This window comes from Notamacropus eugenii, chromosome 7 (genome assembly GCF_028372415.1).
Source record: "Notamacropus eugenii isolate mMacEug1 chromosome 7, mMacEug1.pri_v2, whole genome shotgun sequence".
NCBI lineage: Eukaryota > Metazoa > Chordata > Mammalia > Diprotodontia > Macropodidae > Notamacropus > Notamacropus eugenii.
This window is the reverse complement of record NC_092878.1, coordinates 29,747,624-29,767,933: the sequence shown is the minus strand read 5'-3', so window position 1 is coordinate 29,767,933 and position 20,310 is coordinate 29,747,624. Positions and strand designations below refer to the sequence as shown.

General features: G+C 40.5%; 1 protein-coding gene across 1 annotated transcript in view; it reads left to right on the top strand.

The window, feature by feature from the left end:
* TGM5 (transglutaminase 5) overlaps positions 1–12,656 on the top strand; it is a 58,725-nt gene extending 46,069 nt beyond the window's left edge. Inside the window, exons 10-13 of the mRNA XM_072622530.1 lie at positions 5,606–5,959; positions 7,426–7,586; positions 9,383–9,516; positions 10,011–12,656. Coding sequence (XP_072478631.1) covers positions 5,606–5,959; positions 7,426–7,586; positions 9,383–9,516; positions 10,011–10,164 — 803 coding nt within the window. The 3' untranslated portion in view covers positions 10,165–12,656. The remainder of the gene's footprint in view (positions 1–5,605; positions 5,960–7,425; positions 7,587–9,382; positions 9,517–10,010) is intronic.
* The last annotated feature ends 7,654 nt before the right edge of the window (positions 12,657–20,310 follow it).

Sequence of the window (20,310 nt, the reverse complement as noted above, 5' to 3'; positions counted from 1 at the left end):
TTGAGGATGGGAGGCACAGTGTAACGGAAATTTCTGGTTTTGATCCTGGGATTCTCTTTCACTATATCCTCTTTGTGGTATGTGACGGTGGTTTATATCTCAGTATTTCAGAATTGAGATGGATTTCAGAGACCATCTAATCTAATACATATCTAAATAATACTGGAATCTAAAGGTCTCTATGTTGGTCCAGGGTCACAGAATTTCAAAATTGGAAGGAACTTTGGCTGCCATCTTGTTTAATTCATACATGTGAATAAATATAGATATAGATTCACACATGTATATATATACACACATAAATATATGTATACACACTTACATATGTGGGGTTGGGGGTGGGTAGATAAATAAATTATAAAGGCAGCTAGGTAGCTCAGTAGGCAGAACACTGTACTTGGAATCAGGAAGACCTAAGTTCAGTTCTTACCACAGATACTTATTAGAGGTATGACACTGAGCAATCATTTATTTAGCCCCTGTCTGCCTCAGTTTCCTCATCTGCAAAATGAGGCTCATCGTAGCACCTATCTCCAAGGGTTGTTAGGAGGATGAAATGAGATGGTATTTATAAAGCCCTTAGCACAATGCCTGATACATAGATACTTAAATGCTTATTTCTTCCCCTCCCTCACTTACCCATGACACCTTCCAGATGTGCTTTTTCAGCCTTTGCTTTAAGACTTTCAAGGATGGAGGCAACATGGTGAGGTAGGCAGCTTGCTGGATCAGAGACCTTAGGTTCAAATTTTTGCTCTGCCATTTGCTGTTTTTGTGACTAATTGTGATTATGGAATGATTATCAGGGCAAAGCTGCGATCAAATCCAACCTGGAGCTGGTTCTGAATTGTGCCAGATGAACTCACTCCCAACCTCCTCTTGTCTGGATAGGGTGACCATGGTAGGCATGTCTCTGTAGCACAGTTGGGTCTGGCATTGCTTGTCAGTAGAGGTTCCCTCTTTCTTCTCTGCCTCACATGCTCAACTCCCCTCACTGTTACAGGGGTAAAAGTTCCTGTGGCTGGGGTCGAGGCAGGCTTCCAACCCAGCTAACTCCAAGGCTTAACCCTGGTTGTTTAAGCAGACCTAGCCTGGATATGTTTGCTCTTCACAGAGACCCAGCCTCTTTGTGGGATTTTTCTTCAGATCATTTCTGATTGTTGCTGGAGGACCATGGTTCTGCTCCTACTATTATTTATTTTTCCTGCTCTGTGTTCACCCTGGGGCATTATTTTATCTCGTTTGTGGGGGAAATCTGGAGACCTTGACATTTTCTGACCTACTCCACCATCTTCCAAGAATCCTTTTCTCGCCTATGGATTTTTCAGATACCGCAGAGAAAGGTGGCAGGTTGTGAAGCTAACACACTAAATGACCAATTCAGGGATAGAATTCAATAGGGATGAATATAAACTCTTATATTTGGGTTCCCAAAGTCAACTTTGCTAATATGAGACAAGAAACCATGCTTTGGCAATAGTTTGTCTGAAAATGATCTGAGAGCTTTGAACTTGTTATGAGCCAACAGTATATATACTGTGGTAGCAAAATAAACTAGTGAGATCTTAGGTTGAATTGAGAGGTCTAGCTTCCAGAAGTAAGGTGATGTTAACCCTGCTGGTCTGGTTCCATAGTATTTGGAGTATGGTGCACTACTGCGGATGGTTCTGGGAACTACATTTTGGCAAGGACTTTGGTAAGCTGTAGATGAATTAGAGGAGTATCTGAACATCATGCTTCATGAGGATAAGCTGAAAGAATGGGGAGGGTGGGTAGTTAACCTCAAAAAGGAAAGGCCCAGGAGGAATGAAAGTTATTTTCAAATCAAAGGATGTTCCTCAAATAAGGAATTCAGTTTATCCTGTTTGACCTCAGAGGATAGACTCAGAAGGAATGGGTAGAAGATGCAAAGAAGTCATTTTGAGCTTTATAGAAGGAAGAACTTCCCAATAGCTAGAATTATCCAAAAGAGGAATGGTTTGTCTTGGGAGGTTATGGAGGGTCTCCGTTACTGGAGTCCTCCCAGAAAAGGTCCACTTTATGGGAATGCTAGATGGGACTATCATTCTCAAGTATGGATTAGGCAGTGGTTAAAAAAAGACATTAGTACGGAGTTCTGTCAACCATTACGAAGTTTGTTCTTAAAAAGACAAACAAAATTAGGCTGCATGTGTATGTTTATTTCTTTCAAAGCTTGCAGAACATGTATATAGACACACATGGAAGTTCATTGTAGCAATGAACTCAAGGATGGGGCAAAAGAGACCTTATATCTTCAGAGCAATTCCCTCTCCCCTCTCCCTCCCTTCCTGACTCAGGATGCCAAATGCTAGTCACCATATGTGTTAACGGTAATATGAGAAAAGAATTTTTTTAATTGTATAGGTTGTAAATATAATAAGATAGGAGAAGTGTTAAAGTGTCAAATGAAATTATAGATCCAGGTTATCGGTGTTTTTTCTGTCATTGGCATGACATAACACAACATAGTATGCTATGTTGTCCATATGAAGATAAGAAAAGTCCCATTATTCAAGAGATAGTTTGGGTCAGGGTACCCTGTCCTTGGTAGTTATAAACAGAAGAATGCTCCTGGTCATTTTCATCTGGCCTTGTAGTTGCTGGCATGGGAAGGGACATTTTGAGTTCACTCAGAGAGCAAAGTATGTCTATTATGCCAGAGTATGCAAAGCGTTATGGTAGGTTAAGCTCAGAGTGGGTCAAATGTCTCTCCTGATTGGTCAATCCATGTTTTAGGCCTTTCTCAGGTCTTGGGGGTTCAAAATTGTTTGGGAAGGGATCTGTAGTTCAAATATGGCCTCAGAAACCTACTAGTTATGTGACCCTAGGTAAGTCACTTAATCTCAATTACTTCAAGGAAGAAAACTAAGAAAAGACATCGTTTCCCAATTCTTCAAACCCTACAACTGATGATTGCCACCTGTGTTACCTTGGACAAGTCATCAAGCCTTTTCTTGTCTCAATTCTTACTTAGCCCTTAGTCATTGAGCAGGTATCACCTCAGAGAAAGTGAGGCCTGGGAAAGATCTTGATTCAGAAACACCAAGGTAAATGTCTGCATCCCAGGCATCATCAGTCATTTTGACTTTTGTCACTAGACTTTGATGACTCTGGAGAAGAGAGTGAGGCTCTGCCTCACCCTCTTGATGTCATCTGAAGAATGAACAAGAGATGAAGATCCAGCCCTAACCAGCCACAGAAATCAAAACAACAAGCCTGTGTTCAACATCTGCTGGGTACTGAACACTGTACAAAGAGCTGGGTTTACAAAGAAAGGCCAGTTAAGTAGTCCCCAGTCTCAAGGAGCTCATAGTCCAAGGATAGCATGCAAATAACTCTGCATGAACAAGATTCATACAGAATAAATTGGAGATGATCACAGAGAGAAGGCTTTACAATAAAGGGGATTCAGAAAGGTTTATCATAAAAAGTGGGATTTTTTTTAGCTGGTACTTGAACCCACCAGAGAAGCCTGGAGATTAGAGATGAGGAGAAAGAGCATTCCAGGCATGGGGGAAATCCAGTGAAAATTCTCAGAGTTGGGAGTTAGAGTATCTTTTGTGCAAGAAACAGCAAGAAGACTAGTGTCGCTGTTTCCTTCCAACTCCACAATTCTGTGATTCTGAACTAGACTCAGGGTTAGATGACTGATGGTAATATTTGTCTGGCCACATGCTTCCCCAGGAGTTCTTACCCCATCTCTGCTCCATAAAATATGGAGCAGGGAGAATATGGGAGTGGAGGTGAGGGTGCTAGTATAGGTTCCAACAAAAGGTGCTGGGACTGTTCTCTGCAAGCCTTAATGTGAGTCTGAACAATTTGTCTTCATGGCTGATTCTTCTGAAGCCCCAATTCCTTCTGAATTTCTATACTTTTCCAATAATTAGCTTCTGGGGTCATGAAATCCTTCAGCTGACTCAGCTGCTTTTAAGAGGGTCATCAGTTAACATTGGTGAGCTCTCTATGAAATTGGAAGAAAAACAATGCTATATACAGTAAAATAAGCCCTGGTTCTGGAGCCATAAGGGCCACTAGGTGGTGCCATAGTGCACAGAGTGCTAGGTCTGCCGTCAGGAAGACTCATCTTCCTGAGTTCAAATCTGACCTCAGACACTTACTAGCTGTGTGATCCTGAGTGAGTCACTTAACCCTCTTTGCCTCAGTTTTCTCATCTGTAAAATGAGCTGGAGAAGGAAATGGCAAACCACTCCAGTATCTTTGCCAAGAAAACACCAAAAATGGCGTCACAAAGAATCAGACACAACTGAACCACTGAGCAACAATTGAAGCCAATAGGACCTGGATGATCTGGATCTCACCTTCAATTGATTTGTGCAATCTTGGCCAAGTCATCTGTCATCCTTGGGCCTCCATTTCTGCATCTGTTAAATGAGGATGGACTAAATGACCTCTAAGATCACTTCTAGCTCTGAGTACTAGCCTAGATCTCTCATTTTATGCTGTATTTCCTCATCTATAAAATGGTGGGATGGGGAGATGGAGTTGGTTTGGGGGCTGGATTTCATGACCTCCAAGCCAGGTTGTGCTAGAGCCAGCTCCTACCATAGACTCCAGAGAGGCTGTAAGATTGTTAAAAATTCAATGTGAGCATTTACACGTCAGAAATGAGAAAATGCTTACAAACCAGGGCTTGACTTATTGTTTTGTTGACCCTCTAGACTTGACCGTGACGTTAATTATGCAGATTAAACTTAAAAGTATGTCCTGTATACTTTCTTTTTCTGGAGAACTGTTTGTATCAATGTACCCCTGCCTCTTAAGTACCTTCCAATTCTAGATCTATGATACTATAATGTACAAGGTAACTAAAAAAGAAATGATAAATAATTGGGTTATTTAATAAGTAATCAAAACCAATTTGCAAAATCTAGAAAAAATAAAGACATTATGTATACCTCTACAATTTGGCGCATACTAGATATTCATATATAAGCTGGTTGTTATTGTTATTAAGTAATATTTCAGTTGTGTCCAACTCTTCGCGATCCTAGTTTTGGGTTTTCTTGGCAAAGATACTGGAGTGGTTTGCCATTTCCTTCTCTGGTTCATTTTACCAACGAGGAACTGGGGCAAACAGGGCTAAGTGACTTGTCCAGGGTCACAAAGCTAGTAAGTGTCTGAGACTGGATTTGAATTCATGAAGATGAGTCTAGTTTAGGGGTGGCGAACCTGCAGCCTCAAGGCCACCTGTGGCCTTCTAAGTCCTCCCGTGTGGCCTTTTGACTGAATCAAACTTAGGATTTGCTCTGTGAAGTCTGGATTCAGTCAAAGGGCCACACGTGAAGACCTAGAGGGTCAAACGTGGCCTTGAGACCACAGGTTCCCCACCACTGGCCTACCTGGTTCCAAGACCAGTGCTCTATCCACTGCACCACCTAGCTGCCCCATATATAACCTAGTTCATGAGTAATAATTTTTGCAATGTTCGGTTCTTTTAAAGTCACCCTCTACTTTAATAACCTTAGCAGAGATTTTTCTGGTATTGGGAGGTGGGAAGGGCTTCATTTTTTTCCAGTGACCCAACCCAGTCTAAATCTCTGGATCCTGTTCTTTTTTGATCTAGGCTCACCCCTGGAGCGAGAGGCGTTTCTGAAGGCTCTTCAGAAAGTGCAGTCTAAAGGACTTCTAAAAAGTCACAGAAGATATTCCCAACCTGTAGAGCCTTTTCCAGTAACAGAAGAGGGAAACCCACACCCAATTTCTCTCCGTGGACCAAAAGATGTGAGCCTGAAATTCAATCTGGTTGAACCTGCCTACTTGGGCCTGGACATAAATTTTGTTCTACAGAGTTTCAACTTGGTTCTAAGCTTCAAGGACCTTAAGGTGAACCTGAGTGCTCAGTCCTTGCTCCATGATGGCAGTCCCCTGCCTGTGTTCTGGCAAGACACAGCATTCATTACTCTAAGGCCCAGCGAAGGTATGTGTATACAAGGCCAAATCCAGTTAAATTCTACTCAACAAGTGATGTGATAGGGTGGAAAGATTGCTGGATTTGGGGACCCCAAAGCTTGGCTCAGACACTTACACTCTATGTGAGCTGGGTTAAGTGATTTACTATTTCTGAGACTCAGCTTCCCTCATCAATAAAATGAGAAGAAAGGCTATGTATGATGGCAGGTACTTGACATCCCAGCTATCCTAGAAGCTGAGGTTGGCAGATCCATTCAATGGGAAATTTGACAGCAATACCACCTCAAATTAAGAAGTAATAATTAGAGGTAGCTAGGTGGTGCCATAGATAGAGCACTGGCCCTTGAGTCAGGAAGAGTTCAGTTCAAATCTGACTCTGACACTTGATACTTACTAGCTTGTGTGACTCTGGGCAAGTCACTTAACCCCAGTCTCTTTTTATAAAGAGGCGATTGTTAAATTTTCAGCATTTACACTTTGGAAATTAGCAAGCATTACCTATCAGGTCTTAAGCTATTGTTCTGTTGATTGTCTAGATTTAAGAAAGTCATGGATGGTAAATGCTAATAGCAAAAATTAAACTTCAAAAATGTGTCCAGTATACATTTTTAAACCCCCTTTTCTGTCAAATGTTTACCAACACACCCCTGGCTAACCACATGTCTGCACGAAGTCCAGCACCAACATGATGAGCTCCCCAAAACAGAAAGGCACCTGGCTGTCTAAAGAAGGACAATCCAACCAGAATTGGAAATCATATAGGTCAAATAGCAGTGGCACTGAACCCATGAGGGATCCCTGTACTTCTAGCCTGGCTAAGACAGGGTGACCTAGTCTCAAAAAATTTAAATTATGTTATATAACTTAATAATATATATATAATATAACAAACAATAACTTAACAAGGTAGTACAAATAATATAAATTAATGAAGGTACCATAACAGAACAGAATACAATACAATTAACATAATTGATATAATATGTATCATAAAATCAAGAGGTTAGACTAGTTGATCCCTAAGGTCCCTTTTAATCTAAATCTGTGATCCACAAACCTGACTGAGCAAATTTTAATTGTGTCAGGGCATTTGACAGGATTTTTAGGGTGGCAAAGTAGGCCAATGCTATTTGGTCATTCAGGAAAATGGAAACAGTTATCCCCACAAATTGCCAGGCCTGATTGATTTCTGCAGATCCTACTTCTGTGAGATGGTACAACACAGTATCTCCATGCCCTAGCCAGGCTCACATTAAGCAAAAAATATATGTATTAGAATTTTAGCCAGGGGAACCCCTAACTGCAAAGATGCCACTACCCCATCCAACCTAGAAAGGATCCCCTAAATATGGAAAGCCAATCCTCAGAAAGCGTCCCGCTGGAAACTATTACTTTATCCCCAAGATAGCCCATTCCTGGCTCCATGAAAGCCCAAAGATGCTCTCCCCATGCTTTTCTCTTCTTTCCCTTTAGCAAAGATGTATCCCTGCACAATCCGCTATTCCCAGTACAGCCAGTTTCTGTCACCAGACAAACTGATCCGGATCAGTGCCCTGGGAGAAGAGATGAACAGCTCAGAGAAATTCCTGGTTGACAAGATCATCACCTTGGAGCTCCCGAGCATCGTGATTAATGTAGGGAAAAGCCTGACAAAAGGGCACACATTTGGGGATAGAGACACGGTGAGGCCAGAACGGGCCCAAGGGAGAGCAGACATGTCATTGCTGTCCCTGGTTACAATCAATCAATTAATTCAACTTCTACCACAGACTGGGGATACAAAGTCAAAAACAAATCAGTCCCTCCTTTCAAAATGCTTACTTTCTATTAGGAAAAATAACATGTACACAGATAAGCAGGCGTGACCGCAGCCAGCTCTACCTATCAAAAACTGATGGTTCAATTTTCAGGGTAAGCATTTAACCCTCAGAAATCAATAACGTTGCACATCAGAACTTGATTTATTGACTGTTTTCTTGTTGCTCAGTTATTTCTCAATTGTATCCAACTATTGTGACCCCATTTTTGGGCTCTTTTGGCAAAGATGCTGGAGTAGTTTACCATTTCCTTCTCTAGCTCATTTTACAGATGGCCAAATGGAGGTAAGCAGGGTTAAATGACGCCCAAAGTCACACAGTGAAGTATCCAAGGCTAGATTAGAACTCAGGAAGATGAGTCTTCCTAACTTCAGGCCCAGCACTCTATCCATTGAGCCACCTAGCTGCCCTGATGGTTTAGACTTAAGAAAATAATGGGCAAGGGTGACACAGCGGATAGAGCACCAGCCTTGGAGTCAGGAGGACCTGAGTGTAAATCTGGCCTTGGACACTTGACACTTACTAGCTGTGTGCAAGTCACTTCAATTACAAAAGAAAAGGAAAGAAAAGAAGAGAAGAGGAGAGGAGGGGAGGGGAGGGGAGGGGAGGGGAGAGGAGGGGAGGGAAGGGGAGAGGAGGGGAGGGGAGGGGAGAGGAGGGGAGGGGAGGGGAGGGGAGGGGAGGAGAGGAGAGGAGAGGAAAGGGAAAAGAAATGGCAGTGAGGTGGTAAAGTGGAGAGAGTGCCCCACCTAAAGTTAGGAAGACTCATCTTCCTGATTTTAAATCTGGTCTCACACACTTACACTGTGTGACCCTGGGCAAGTCACTTAACTCTGTTTGCCTCAATTTCTTCATCTGTAAAATGAGCTAGGGAGAAAGAGAAATGTCAAACCACTCCAATATCTGGGTGAAGAAAACCCAAAAATAGGGTCATGAAGAATTGGACATGATTGAATTACAACATCAGTATGAATTGAAATTGAAAGAAAAAAGGAGGAAAGAAGGAAGGAAGGGAGGGAGGGAGGAAGGAAGGAGGGAGGGAAGAAAGGGAGGAAGGAAGGAAGGAAGGAAGGAAGAAAGAAAAAAGAAATTAAAAGTAATAAAAAGGAAAAAAGGAAAATAAAAACAAGAGAGCCAGTCTGATATAGTAGGTAGTGGTTTAGGAATTAGAAAGACCCAGATCCAACTCCTACTTCAAATACTCTTGCTATGTGGTTGTGGGGAAGTTATTTAACTTCTTGGTGCCCCCAAGCTGCTCTTGAGACTATACTGGATAATTACAGAGGAGTTGTTAGTCTTTATTATAAAAGGAATTTCCATATGCTATCACAGGTCCAATAAAAACAAGGTAAAAATATAATTGAAAATTGCCAGTCATTTAAATTATATCTTAAAAACCTTGTGGCCCTCCTGACTATTTCCCAGTTGGATTTAACCTTAGGTGGAGAAATCTAAGTGTTGGTCCTCCAATTCAGGAACTCTTTCCTCTACCCTGAACTATTGGGCTGTGAATCCCATCTCTTCAGGAAATGAGTTTGATGGTGACATCTTCAGATATACTTCTTTTCTGTCACAACCTCCCTTACAATCAGAATTATGGTTTTTCTGTTCAGGTTCTGGGAGAAGCCATTGTGGGCCAGATGCTTGCCATACAAGTGATATTTGAAAATCCTCTCTTGGAGGCGGTAGGGGATTGTGTGCTGACTGTGGAAGGCAGTGGCCTGTTCAAGAAACAGCTGAACATCATGTAAGTAAAGGGAGTCCCCAGTCACCTGTCCCAGAGGCAGGTATTTCCAATACCAACATTGTTTGGAGCTTAGTACTCCCCTTTGCTCTGGAGACTCTGGTTCTCAGGGTAGGGGCTCTGATTGCCGTTCAGAAAGATGACATCAGAGAGCAGATGAGAAAGGGCTTGGATACTTCAGGACTCTGATCAATGAAGTGGCCCTTGGAGACTTTAAAGGATGCCTTCCACCTCTAGGCAGAAAAGTGGTGAACTAGATTTGCTAGATTGCACTTGTCACCATGGAGGATTCTCTTCTACAAGGGGGAAATTGTGTGTGTGTGTGGGTGGGTGTGGGTGTGGGTGTGGCGGTGAAATCCTTAAAACATGACAGTGATGTTGTTTGTTTAAGTAGCACCAATAAAACATTTTTTTAAAAAAAGAAGAGGAAGAAAAAGGGGCTTGTGGGGAATCAGAATGAAGAGACTTATGCTGACGTTTTCCATTCTTTGCCTTAGTATTGGAATTCTCAAGCCCCAAAGTAAGGCCAGCGTCACTGTTAAAACTGTCCCCTTCAAGAGTGGAGAGAGGCAGATCCAAGCCAATCTAAAGAGCGACAAATTTAAGGATATCAAAGGATACAGGAATGTGAATGTTGCCCCTGGATTTTAAAACCTCTGGGGCAGAGCTGTTCATCTCAGGATGCTGCTGAATTTCAACGTCGCAGAGGTTAAAGTTTAACAACTGAACACCGCCTTTCCCTAACAAACAAACACACAGGACTCTTCTGAGTAGCCAGAGAATGATACAGACTCTGGATATCTTGCTTTTACGTCCAAGTGAGTAGTGAGGGGCATGCACCCAGATTGAGAAGGAAGACCAGTGGGGACTTCGTTGTAATTTGTCTCCCCTGGTGGCCAGGTGGAAAATAAGAGGACCTGACCAACTTTGCCTTTTGTAGTTGACTCTCCTCTAGCAATAAACATTATTGTTGTATTTATTCTTTCATGTTCTCTACCCCAGCCACTCCCTAGTTCACCTCTTTTGTCCTTTGTAATTGCCTTCCACCTCTCCCCCTCCCATAAAAACAATGAGCATTTAAACTTTCATCTGGTCATTTCCTTCACTCGTGTAGTGTTTGTTGAATTCCTTCTATTGCAAGATACTGTGTTGGTCCACTCGGCTGAAGCTCATGTTCACAATTCACCCTAAAGATCGCCTATCATCTCAGTGGATAGCGTCCTGACACTACTGTACCCAATACAATTTCTCTCTACCATTCTCTTCCCTTTCCCCCTCCACTCCATGGGGAACAGTTTAATAAAAATATCAAATCAAACCCTCCTCCTCTACAGTATCAAAGAGTGGTTATGTTTCCTCAGTCATTCAGGGATAGGATGCTTCCTATTCCCCAGGCTACCTTTTGGATAACCTTTGTTTCTGGGAAATTTGGCATCATACTAAGCCAAAGTCCGCCTCCCTATATAATTGCCCACTTCTGCCTTCTACAGCAAGGGTTCTTAATATGCATGGGACTTGGTTTTTAAAAATATCTATTTCTGTAACTTTCAATATAATCGATTTCCTTTGTGATTCTATTTTATTTTATTCATTTAAAAATAATCTAAGAAGGGCTCCACCAGGCTGCCAAAGGGGTCCATGACACAAATAACATAAAGAATCTCCACTCTAGAACCAACCAGAATAAATATTTTCCCTTTACTCCATGACAACCATTCAGGTGTTTGAGGGCATCGTCCATGATGCAGTAGTTAGAGCTCCTAGTCTGGACACAGGAGGACCTGAGTTCAAATCCAGCCTTACTAGCTGTGTGACCAGACAAATCACTTAAACCTGTTTGCCTCAGTTTCCTCATCTGGAAAATGAACTAGAGAAGGAAATGGCAAACCACTCTAGTATCTTTGCCAAGAAAAACTAAAAATAGGGTCACAAGGAGCTGGGCATGACTAAAAATGACTGAACAGGAATAAGGACATGCCAGTGTGGTTCAATGGAAAGAGTCCTGGATTGGTAGTAAGAGAACTTGAGTCTGAATGCTAGCTCTGCTATTTCCTGTCTGTATAATATTAGTTTAGCAAATCATTTCATTTCTCTGAGGCTTAATTTCTATCTCTATAAAATGAGAGAATTAGACTATCTGACTTCTAAATGCCTTCCCACTTTAAATTTCTGATATAAAGAATTGGCTATAAAGATCATATGAGGCAAAAAAGTGACTCAATGGTTGGTGTTCTAGTCCTGGAGCCAGACCAGATCTGAATTCAAAACTAGTTTCAGACACTTACTAGCTACAGACAGTTACTAAGTGAGTAGACAAGTCACTTAACCTTTGCCTCAGTTTCCTTATCTATAAAATAGGGATAACAATAGTACCTACCTTCCTGGGTTGTCACAAGAATAAAATGGCATAATATTTATACAACACTTGGCAAATTATGCTATTACAATGACTGTGATGCCTCTAAGCTTTGTCTCCTCCATTTCTTTTGATTAGACCTCCATAGCATTGTTCTATGTGAAGCCTCAGGAATAACCCAGAAAAACCAGAGTAGCAGTTCTGCAAAGATATTTAAAGGTTCTAGAGATTAGAAAGATCGCCATTGTTCAGACAGTTTGGTGGATGTGGAGAACTAGATATTGCGGTCTCCTTTATCCTTTATCCTGCCTCACAGACATCACCTCTTGTAAGCTGCTCTGCTACCAGGGCTGTCTTCTTGTTTGAGCCCTCTGAACCCAAGGTAGAGCTGATGGAGAATTAAGCGCATACCACTAAGCTAAAATAAGAACCCCCACCATCCCAAGGGTGTAGACTAAGTTTGGCAGAACGTCAAACCATATTTGATTGTGTTGGGTGTCTATAGAGAGTACGTACAAAAGTAGGTGATAGAGACTGAAAGATGCAGTGTGAGTATGGTGGCTGCATTACTTAGTCCTGGTTCTCTTCCCTTTGTGTCAGCATTGTGGTGGTTTGGGAATAGGGTAGAGAGGGAAGAGGGGATATGTGTTACTGCAGAGTGTTGTATCTTGTGTTGCTACAGAGTCCATGGACAGCATTCCAACATAGAATACATTCTCCTTGTGGGTGGGGATTATTTCGATTTTATTGTTTCCCATGACTTAACATGGTATTTCTGGCACATAGTAGACCCTTAATAAATCTGTTTTTATTCAATTATCCAAATGTTGTCTTTCTTTTACATTAAAGAGGACCAACAACATCATGGGTGATGTCTTGACTTGTGAATTGGCTATTAAGTGAGGCACAGTTGCTCAAAGTCATCAGCCTCACTCTCTCTTCCAGAGTCATCAAAGTCCAGTGGCAGAATAAAAGTCAAGAAAACTGGTGATGGCCCAGGATGCAGTGGATGACCTTGGCATCTTCCATGTCTGACCAGACTCTAAGTTCCATAGCACTTGCTTCAGCCATCTTCATGACCATGGGAACAAATTGTTCTTATCAGCTCATTTCTCCAGGGGAAGTCTTCACATGCTTGGGTTAGACATTCTCCTAACTCACGAAAGGGTTTGACACCTGTTAGTTACCCCAGCCTGGTTTAACCTGTCTGCCGAGACAGTTTTATTAGGGTGTGGCCGTTGTGCATGCTATAGCTTCTTGGAGGCACAGGTGAGAGTTGGGTGAAGTTGGACACCAAAGGCGGATGAGCAGCCTTGAAAAGGACTCAGTAAGCCCTCATACCAGAGGTACTAGTCCTCCCAGAATACTCCATACACCCCAATTATCCAATAAATATTTATTAAGTTCTACTATGTCCCAGAAACTGTGCTAAAAGCTGAGGATACAGTTAGTAAAAAGAAAAACATTCCTTGTCCTCAAGGACCTTACAATCTTTAAGAGAAAAACAACACAGAAAAAGAGGCAGGAAAGCTAGCAGTAGGGATGGGAGAGTAGGAAAGGGAGAAGACCCCAGGGGGTACCCAGTGCTAGCACATTTTGTTCTTTGGAGTTAAAACAGGGCAGGGCAGCAGATGCAAAGTGGCGTTTTTTGTTGATTGATTGAATCATGATAGTAAGCAAGCAATGATGACCTTGTGGAATCAGATCTAAGCATTGAGCTCCCTTTTGGATCTGTCCCCTATATAAGGGTGCTGGAAACTTTATTGGCAAAGGCAGCAGCCAGGTGGTACAGATGCTTCATTCAACTGTCTTCATACCAATCACTCGGAGTGATGTGCCATATATAGGTAGATAGATAGACAGACAGACAGATGGATATGTATGGAGAGAGAGAGAAAGAGAGAGAGGGAGAGAGAGAGAGAGAGAGAGAGAGAGAGAGAGAGAGAGAGAGAGAGAGAGAAAGAGAGAGAGAGAGAGAGAGAGAGAGGGAGGGAGAGAGAGGAGAGAGAGAGGAGAGAGAGAGGGCATTCCTTAAGCTACTTTGCAGTACATAATTACTGTGTGCCTGGCACACTGATAAGTATAGGGATGCAAATACTGTATAAGCAGATAAAATGATCTCTGCTCTCAAAAACTATAATGATGGCTAGGATTTATATAGAGCTTTAAGAAATACTGAAGCTCTATGAAAAACACTTAATGTATGTCAGTATCTCATTTGATCCTCACAACAACCCTGGGGGATAGGTGCTATTATTACCTCTCTTTTACAAGTGAGGAAACTGAGATTGGAAAAGATTTAACTGACTTGCCCAAAGTCATAGAGCTAATAAGGATCTGAGTCAGGATTTGAACTAAGGCCTTCCCAGCTTCAACACTTTACTATGCCACTACCTTAAGCTGTGGTTGTTGTTGAGTCATTTCAGTCATGTCTGACTCTTTGTGAACCCCTTTGGAGTTTTTTTTTGGCAAAGATACTGGAGTGGTTTGAATTTCCTTCTCCAGTTCATTTTACAGTTGAGGAAACTGAGGCAAACAGGGTTAAATGATTTGGCCAGGGTCACACAGCTAATAAATGTCTGAGGCCCGATCTGAACTCAGGAGGATGAGTCTTCCTTACTCCAGACCTGGTACTCTATCCACTGTATACCCTAGCTGCACCCAACAAAAGTCATTACAAACTTTTATTTTAAAACAGCATTAAATAAGTCATTATTTTTATCTTTTCATTTTTAAGTGTCGCCTTAGAGTGGTGCTTTTCAAAGTATTTTGTGTTTAATTAAAATCATGAACTGTTAGAGTTGCCAAAGACCTTAGAAGTCACCTAGTTTCATATTACAAATAAGGAACCTGAGGCCCAGAAAGGCAAAATAGAGGCAGTGAGGCAGTGTGGTTCAGTGGAAAGAGTCCAATCTTTGTCCCTAAAGACCTGGGTTCAAATACTGCTCCTTTTATTTGCTACCTACATGACATCAAACAAGTCACCTCACTTCTATGATTCTCAGTCTCATCTGTAAAAAGGAATTCCTCAATATGAAAAAATGCTCCAAATAACTATTCATTAGAGACATACATATTTTGTAAAAAACAACAACAACAACAGAACAAAACAAAACCTGAGGTTCTACTTCATGTCCATCAGTTGGTAAAGATCTATGTAATAAAAGATAAATGACAAATGATGGAGGGACTGTGGGAAAACAGGCACATCAGTGCAATGTTGGTGGAGCTGCGAATTGGTCCAGCTATTCAGAAGAGCAATTTGGAGTCCAAATTGTCAGCCCAAAAAGTCACTAAACTGTACTTACTCTTTGACCCAACAATAACACAACTAGGTCTCTAAGGCCTATACCACAAAGAGATCAAAGAAAGAGAAAAAAAGACTCATATGGACAAAAATATTTTAGCAACTTTTTTTGTAATTTCAAAGAACTGGAAACAAAAGGGATGTCCATCAACTAGGGAATAGCTGAGAAAAATGGGATACATAAATGTTTCTGTTTCATAATATATGTATAATATTATGAATATATAAATAATATGTAATATATAATACATAAATATTATTGTTTCATAAGAAGGATGAGATAGTTTCAGAGAAACCTAGAAGAGACATAGGAATTGATGCTAAGTGAAGTGAGTAAAAACAGGAGAACAATGTATACAGCAATAAAAGTGGAAAGACAAGCAACTGGGAAAGACTTAAGAACTCCATTCAATGCCATTACCAACCACTGGTCCAGAGGATCAATAATCAAGCATGCTATCCAAGAAATGATGGACCTGAGAAGCAGGAGATTTACATTTTCAGACAAGACTAAAGCAAGAATTTGTTTTATTTGGCAATGTATATTTGTCAGGAGGATTTTCTTTTTCTTTCTTTCTTGTTCCCAATGGGAGGGAGAGGTAGTAAAGAAAAGAAAATAGACGGCTGTTCGTTGACAACAAATTATAAAATGAATGGGTTGTACTAGATGGTCTCTAAGGCCCCCTTTCAACTCTAAATCTGTGATTCTTTGATTTGCCCAAAAACATGCAACTAGTAAGTTCCAAAGCTAAGATCTCCAGAGTATTCTTTCCACTATAAAGAAAAGGAATAAACAATTATTAAGCACCTACTATGTGCCAGGCACTGTGCTGAGCACCACATGGATGCTACTATGCCTAGCCTTGTTTTGAGCACTATCAGCCCCTGCCCTCCAGGAGATGACAGCATCATTGTCCACAAAGACATTCACGATGTACATTAAATAAGCATACCTGTTAATCGTTTTCATCATAATACAGCAAAGGGCTGAGCACAGAGAGGGAGATTAGTGAAGAGGGTGTGGTGGGAGTGCCAGTTGGGCTGAGTTATGAAAGGTAATGGCCCTCATCTAGGAGTTGGGGGAAATTGAAAGCACCTTACAATTACTGTGTCCTTTCATTGCAATGTGACATTAGTCATGTAAAATGGTTTAAGGAAACCCTGGGATTAGGCACTTGTTAGACTGTTGGCTTGAAAGTTACCTTTCATGGAAAATGCCACTCCCTAGGACTCTGACTGATCCTGAACCCACTCACAGTGTATAGCATGTCTATTGCCCCTATTGGCCCAATCTATTGGCCCCTATCATCTTGTCTTCAGAGACACCTCTATGCATAAGCAGTATATATGCCAGCCTACACAATGTGCAATCAGAGACCCAATAATTCCCAACTAAATAGAGCTCCACTGGGAGCTGTTATAAATTCTGGAAGTTTCCAAGGTTCAGTTATAGTCACTCTTTGGGGTTCAGGTAGTAAGTCTTCCAGAAAGAGTTGATTAAAATGCAAATAAGAGATAAACACGTAAATGTATTAACATAGTAACACAATCTTTGCATATTAGATCTACTAATTGTCATCTTAGAAAGTAGTATCTTCCCAAGGGACATACTGTTGGCCAAGTAAAATTTAATTGAAGGAGAGATGATTGACATTTCCAGTAGATTTAGGTACATTCTTGAGGAGGGGGCATTATAGGAAGCTAGCAGTTAGCCTGAGGTTGGTTGGTTGTTGTCCTTCTTTCTCAAAGAGGACCAAAATAACATCACCATATTAGAGTCAAGTCACCACAGGCTGGGCACAAATATTGTCCATGTGAACATTTGGGGTGGATTCTCTAAATTTGGGCATCTTGCACTTGAGATTACAAGTTATACAAAGATATAATGAGAGTCTGAACTGATAAGGCAGTGAGAGCAAGAATGGAGGGTGTGAATTCAAGAGATATTTTGGAGAGGAAACAGATTTAGCAAATGATTGGATATGAAAGGATGAAGAAGAAGGAAAACAGAGATTTTAAGCCTCATTGACTGAATACTATCAACAGAAATAGAGAAGTAAGATGGAGGGGCAGGTTTTGGAGGGTAAGTTCTGAGTTCATAGACTGTGGAGTTGGTAAGCCCTTAGTCTCTGAAAAGTTTGAAAAACACTGCTTTACAAGCATTATATGCAATGGAGATAAGCTAGATGCATTTCCAATAAGATCAGGGGTCAAACAAAGATGTCCATTATCACCACTATTATTCAATATGATACTAGAAATGTTAGCTGTAGCAATTAGACAAGATAAAGAAATTGAAGGAATAAGGACAGGCAAAGAAGAAACTAAGTTAACACTCTTTGCAGATGATATGATGATATTCTTAGAGAATCCCAGAGATTCAAGTAAAAAACTACTTGAAATAATAAACAAGTTTGGCAAAGTTGCAGGTTACAAAATAAACCCACACAAATCTTCTGCATTCCTATATATTAGTAACAAAGTCCAACAGCAAGAGATAGAAAGAGAAATCCCATTTAAAGCTAGGGTAGACACTATAAAATATTTAGGAGTTTACCTGCCAAAACAAACCCAGGGTTATATGAACACAATTACAACACAAATGAAGTCAGATCTAAGTAAGTGGAAAAACATCAATTGCTCATGGGTAGGCCTAGTCAATATAATAAAAATGACAATTCTACCTAAATTAATTTACTTATTTAGTGCCATACCAATTAAACTATCAGATAATTATTTTCTTGAGCTAGATAAAATAATATCAAAATTCATCTGGAAGAATAAAAGGTCCAGAATATCAAAGGGACTAATGAAAAGAAATGCTAGGGAAGGTGGCCTGGCACTACCAGATCTCAAATTACATTATAAAGTAGCAATTATCAAAACCACTTGGCACTGACTAAGAAACAGAAGGGTAGACAAGTGGAATAGGTTAGGTACTCAAGACACAGTAGGCAAGGAATAGAGCAACCTCCTGTTTGATAAACCCAAGGACCTCAGCTTCTGGGATAAGAACTCACTGTTTGACAAAAATTGCTGGGAAAACTGGATAACAGTGTGGTGGAAACTAGGCATAAACCTATGCCTGACACCATACACAAGAATAAAGTCCAAATGGGTACACAATCTAGGTATAAAGATTGATATCATGGGCAAACTAGAGAAGCAAGGAATGGTGTATTTATCAAATTTATGGAGAAGGGAAGAATTTTTGACTAAAGAAGAGATAGAAAGCATTATGAAGTGCAAGATGGATAATTTTGATTACATTAAACTGAAAAGTTTTTGCACAACCAAACCCAATGCAACCAAAATTCGGAGGCATGTAGTAAATTGGGAAAGAATTTCTACAGATAATCTTGGGGATAAAGGCCTCATTTCTAGAATATATAGAGAACTGAGTCAAATGTACAACAATACAAGTCATTCCCCACTTGATAAATGGTCAAAGGATATGAACAGGCAATTTTCAGAGGAAGAAATTAAAGATATCTATAATCATATGAAAAAATGCTCTAAATCACTATTGATTAGAGAGATGCAAATCAAAACAACTCTGAGGTACTGCATCACACCTATTAAATTGGCAAACATGACAGAATGATAAAATGATAAATGTTGGAGAGGATATGGGAGAATTGGAACGCTAATTCATTGTTGGTGGATCTGTGAGTTGATCCAACCATTCTGGAGAGCAATTTGGAACTGTGCCCAAAGGGCTACAAAAATGTGCATACCCTTTGACCTAAAAATATCACTTCTAGGACTGTATCCCCAAGAGATCATAAAAATGGGAAAGGGTTCAACATGTACAAAAATATTTATAGCAGCACTCTTTGTAGTTGCCAAAAACTGGAAATCAAGGGGATGCCCATTAATGGGGAATGGCTGAATAAATTATGGTATATAAATGTAATGGAGTACTATTGTGCCATATGAAATGATGAACAGGAAGACTTTAGAGAGGCCTGGAAAGACTTATATGACCTGATGCTGAGTGAAAGGAGCAGAACCAGGAGAACTTTGTGCACAGCAACAATCACAGTGTGCGAGAGTTTTTTCTGGTAGATTTGGATCTTTGTAGCAATGCAAGGACATAAAAAAAAATTCCCAGTGGTCTTCTAAGGCGAAATGCCTTCCACATTCAGAGAAAAAAACTATGGAATTCAATCGCAGAATGTAGCAGATCATTTGTGTGTGTGTGTGTGTGTGTGTGTGTGTGTGTGTATTATGTTTTGGTTTGTTATATGATTTCTCCCATTTATTTTAGTTCTTCTACACAGCATGACTATAGTGAAAATGTATTTAATAGGAACGTATGTGTAGATCCTATAAAGAATTGTATGCTGTCTTGGGGAGGGAGGGGGTTGGGGAGGTAGATAGGGGGGAAAACAATCTAAGTTTTATGATAGTGATTGTAGAACACTGAAAATAAAAAAATAAAAATGAAAAAAAGAAAAGAAATAAAAAAGAAAAGAAAAACACTGCTTTAGGAAAGTCTCTAAGACAAAAAGTTTTGGAGAAGACTGCTATCCTGTGTCGGTAGAAAGTCCTCACTTCAAGCTTTCTGTAAGAATAAAATCACAGTAAAGGCCTTGTTTCTAAAACAGAGAACTGAGTCAAATGTACAAGAATACAAGTCATTCCTCAGTTGACAAATGGTCAAAGGATATGAACAAGCAGTTTTCAGAGGAAGAAATTAAAGATAACTATAATCATATGAAAAAATACTCTAAATCACTATTGATTAGAGAGATGCAAATCAAAACAATTCTGAGATACCACATCACACCTATCAGATTGGCTAACATGACAGAACAGTTAGATGATAAATGCTGGAGAAGATGTGGGAGAGTTGGAACACTAATTCATTGTTGATGGAGCTGTGAGCTCATCCAACCATTCTGGAGAGCAATTTGGAACTATGCCCAAAGGGCTACAAAAATGTGCATACCCTTTGACCCAGCAATATCACTTCTAGGACTGTATCCCCAAGAGATCATAAAAATGGTAAAGGGTCCCACTTGTACAAAAATATTTATAACAGCACTCTTTGTGGTGGCCAAGAACTGGAAATCGAGGGGATGTCCATCAATTGGCTGAACAAGTTGTGGTATATGAATGTAATGGAATA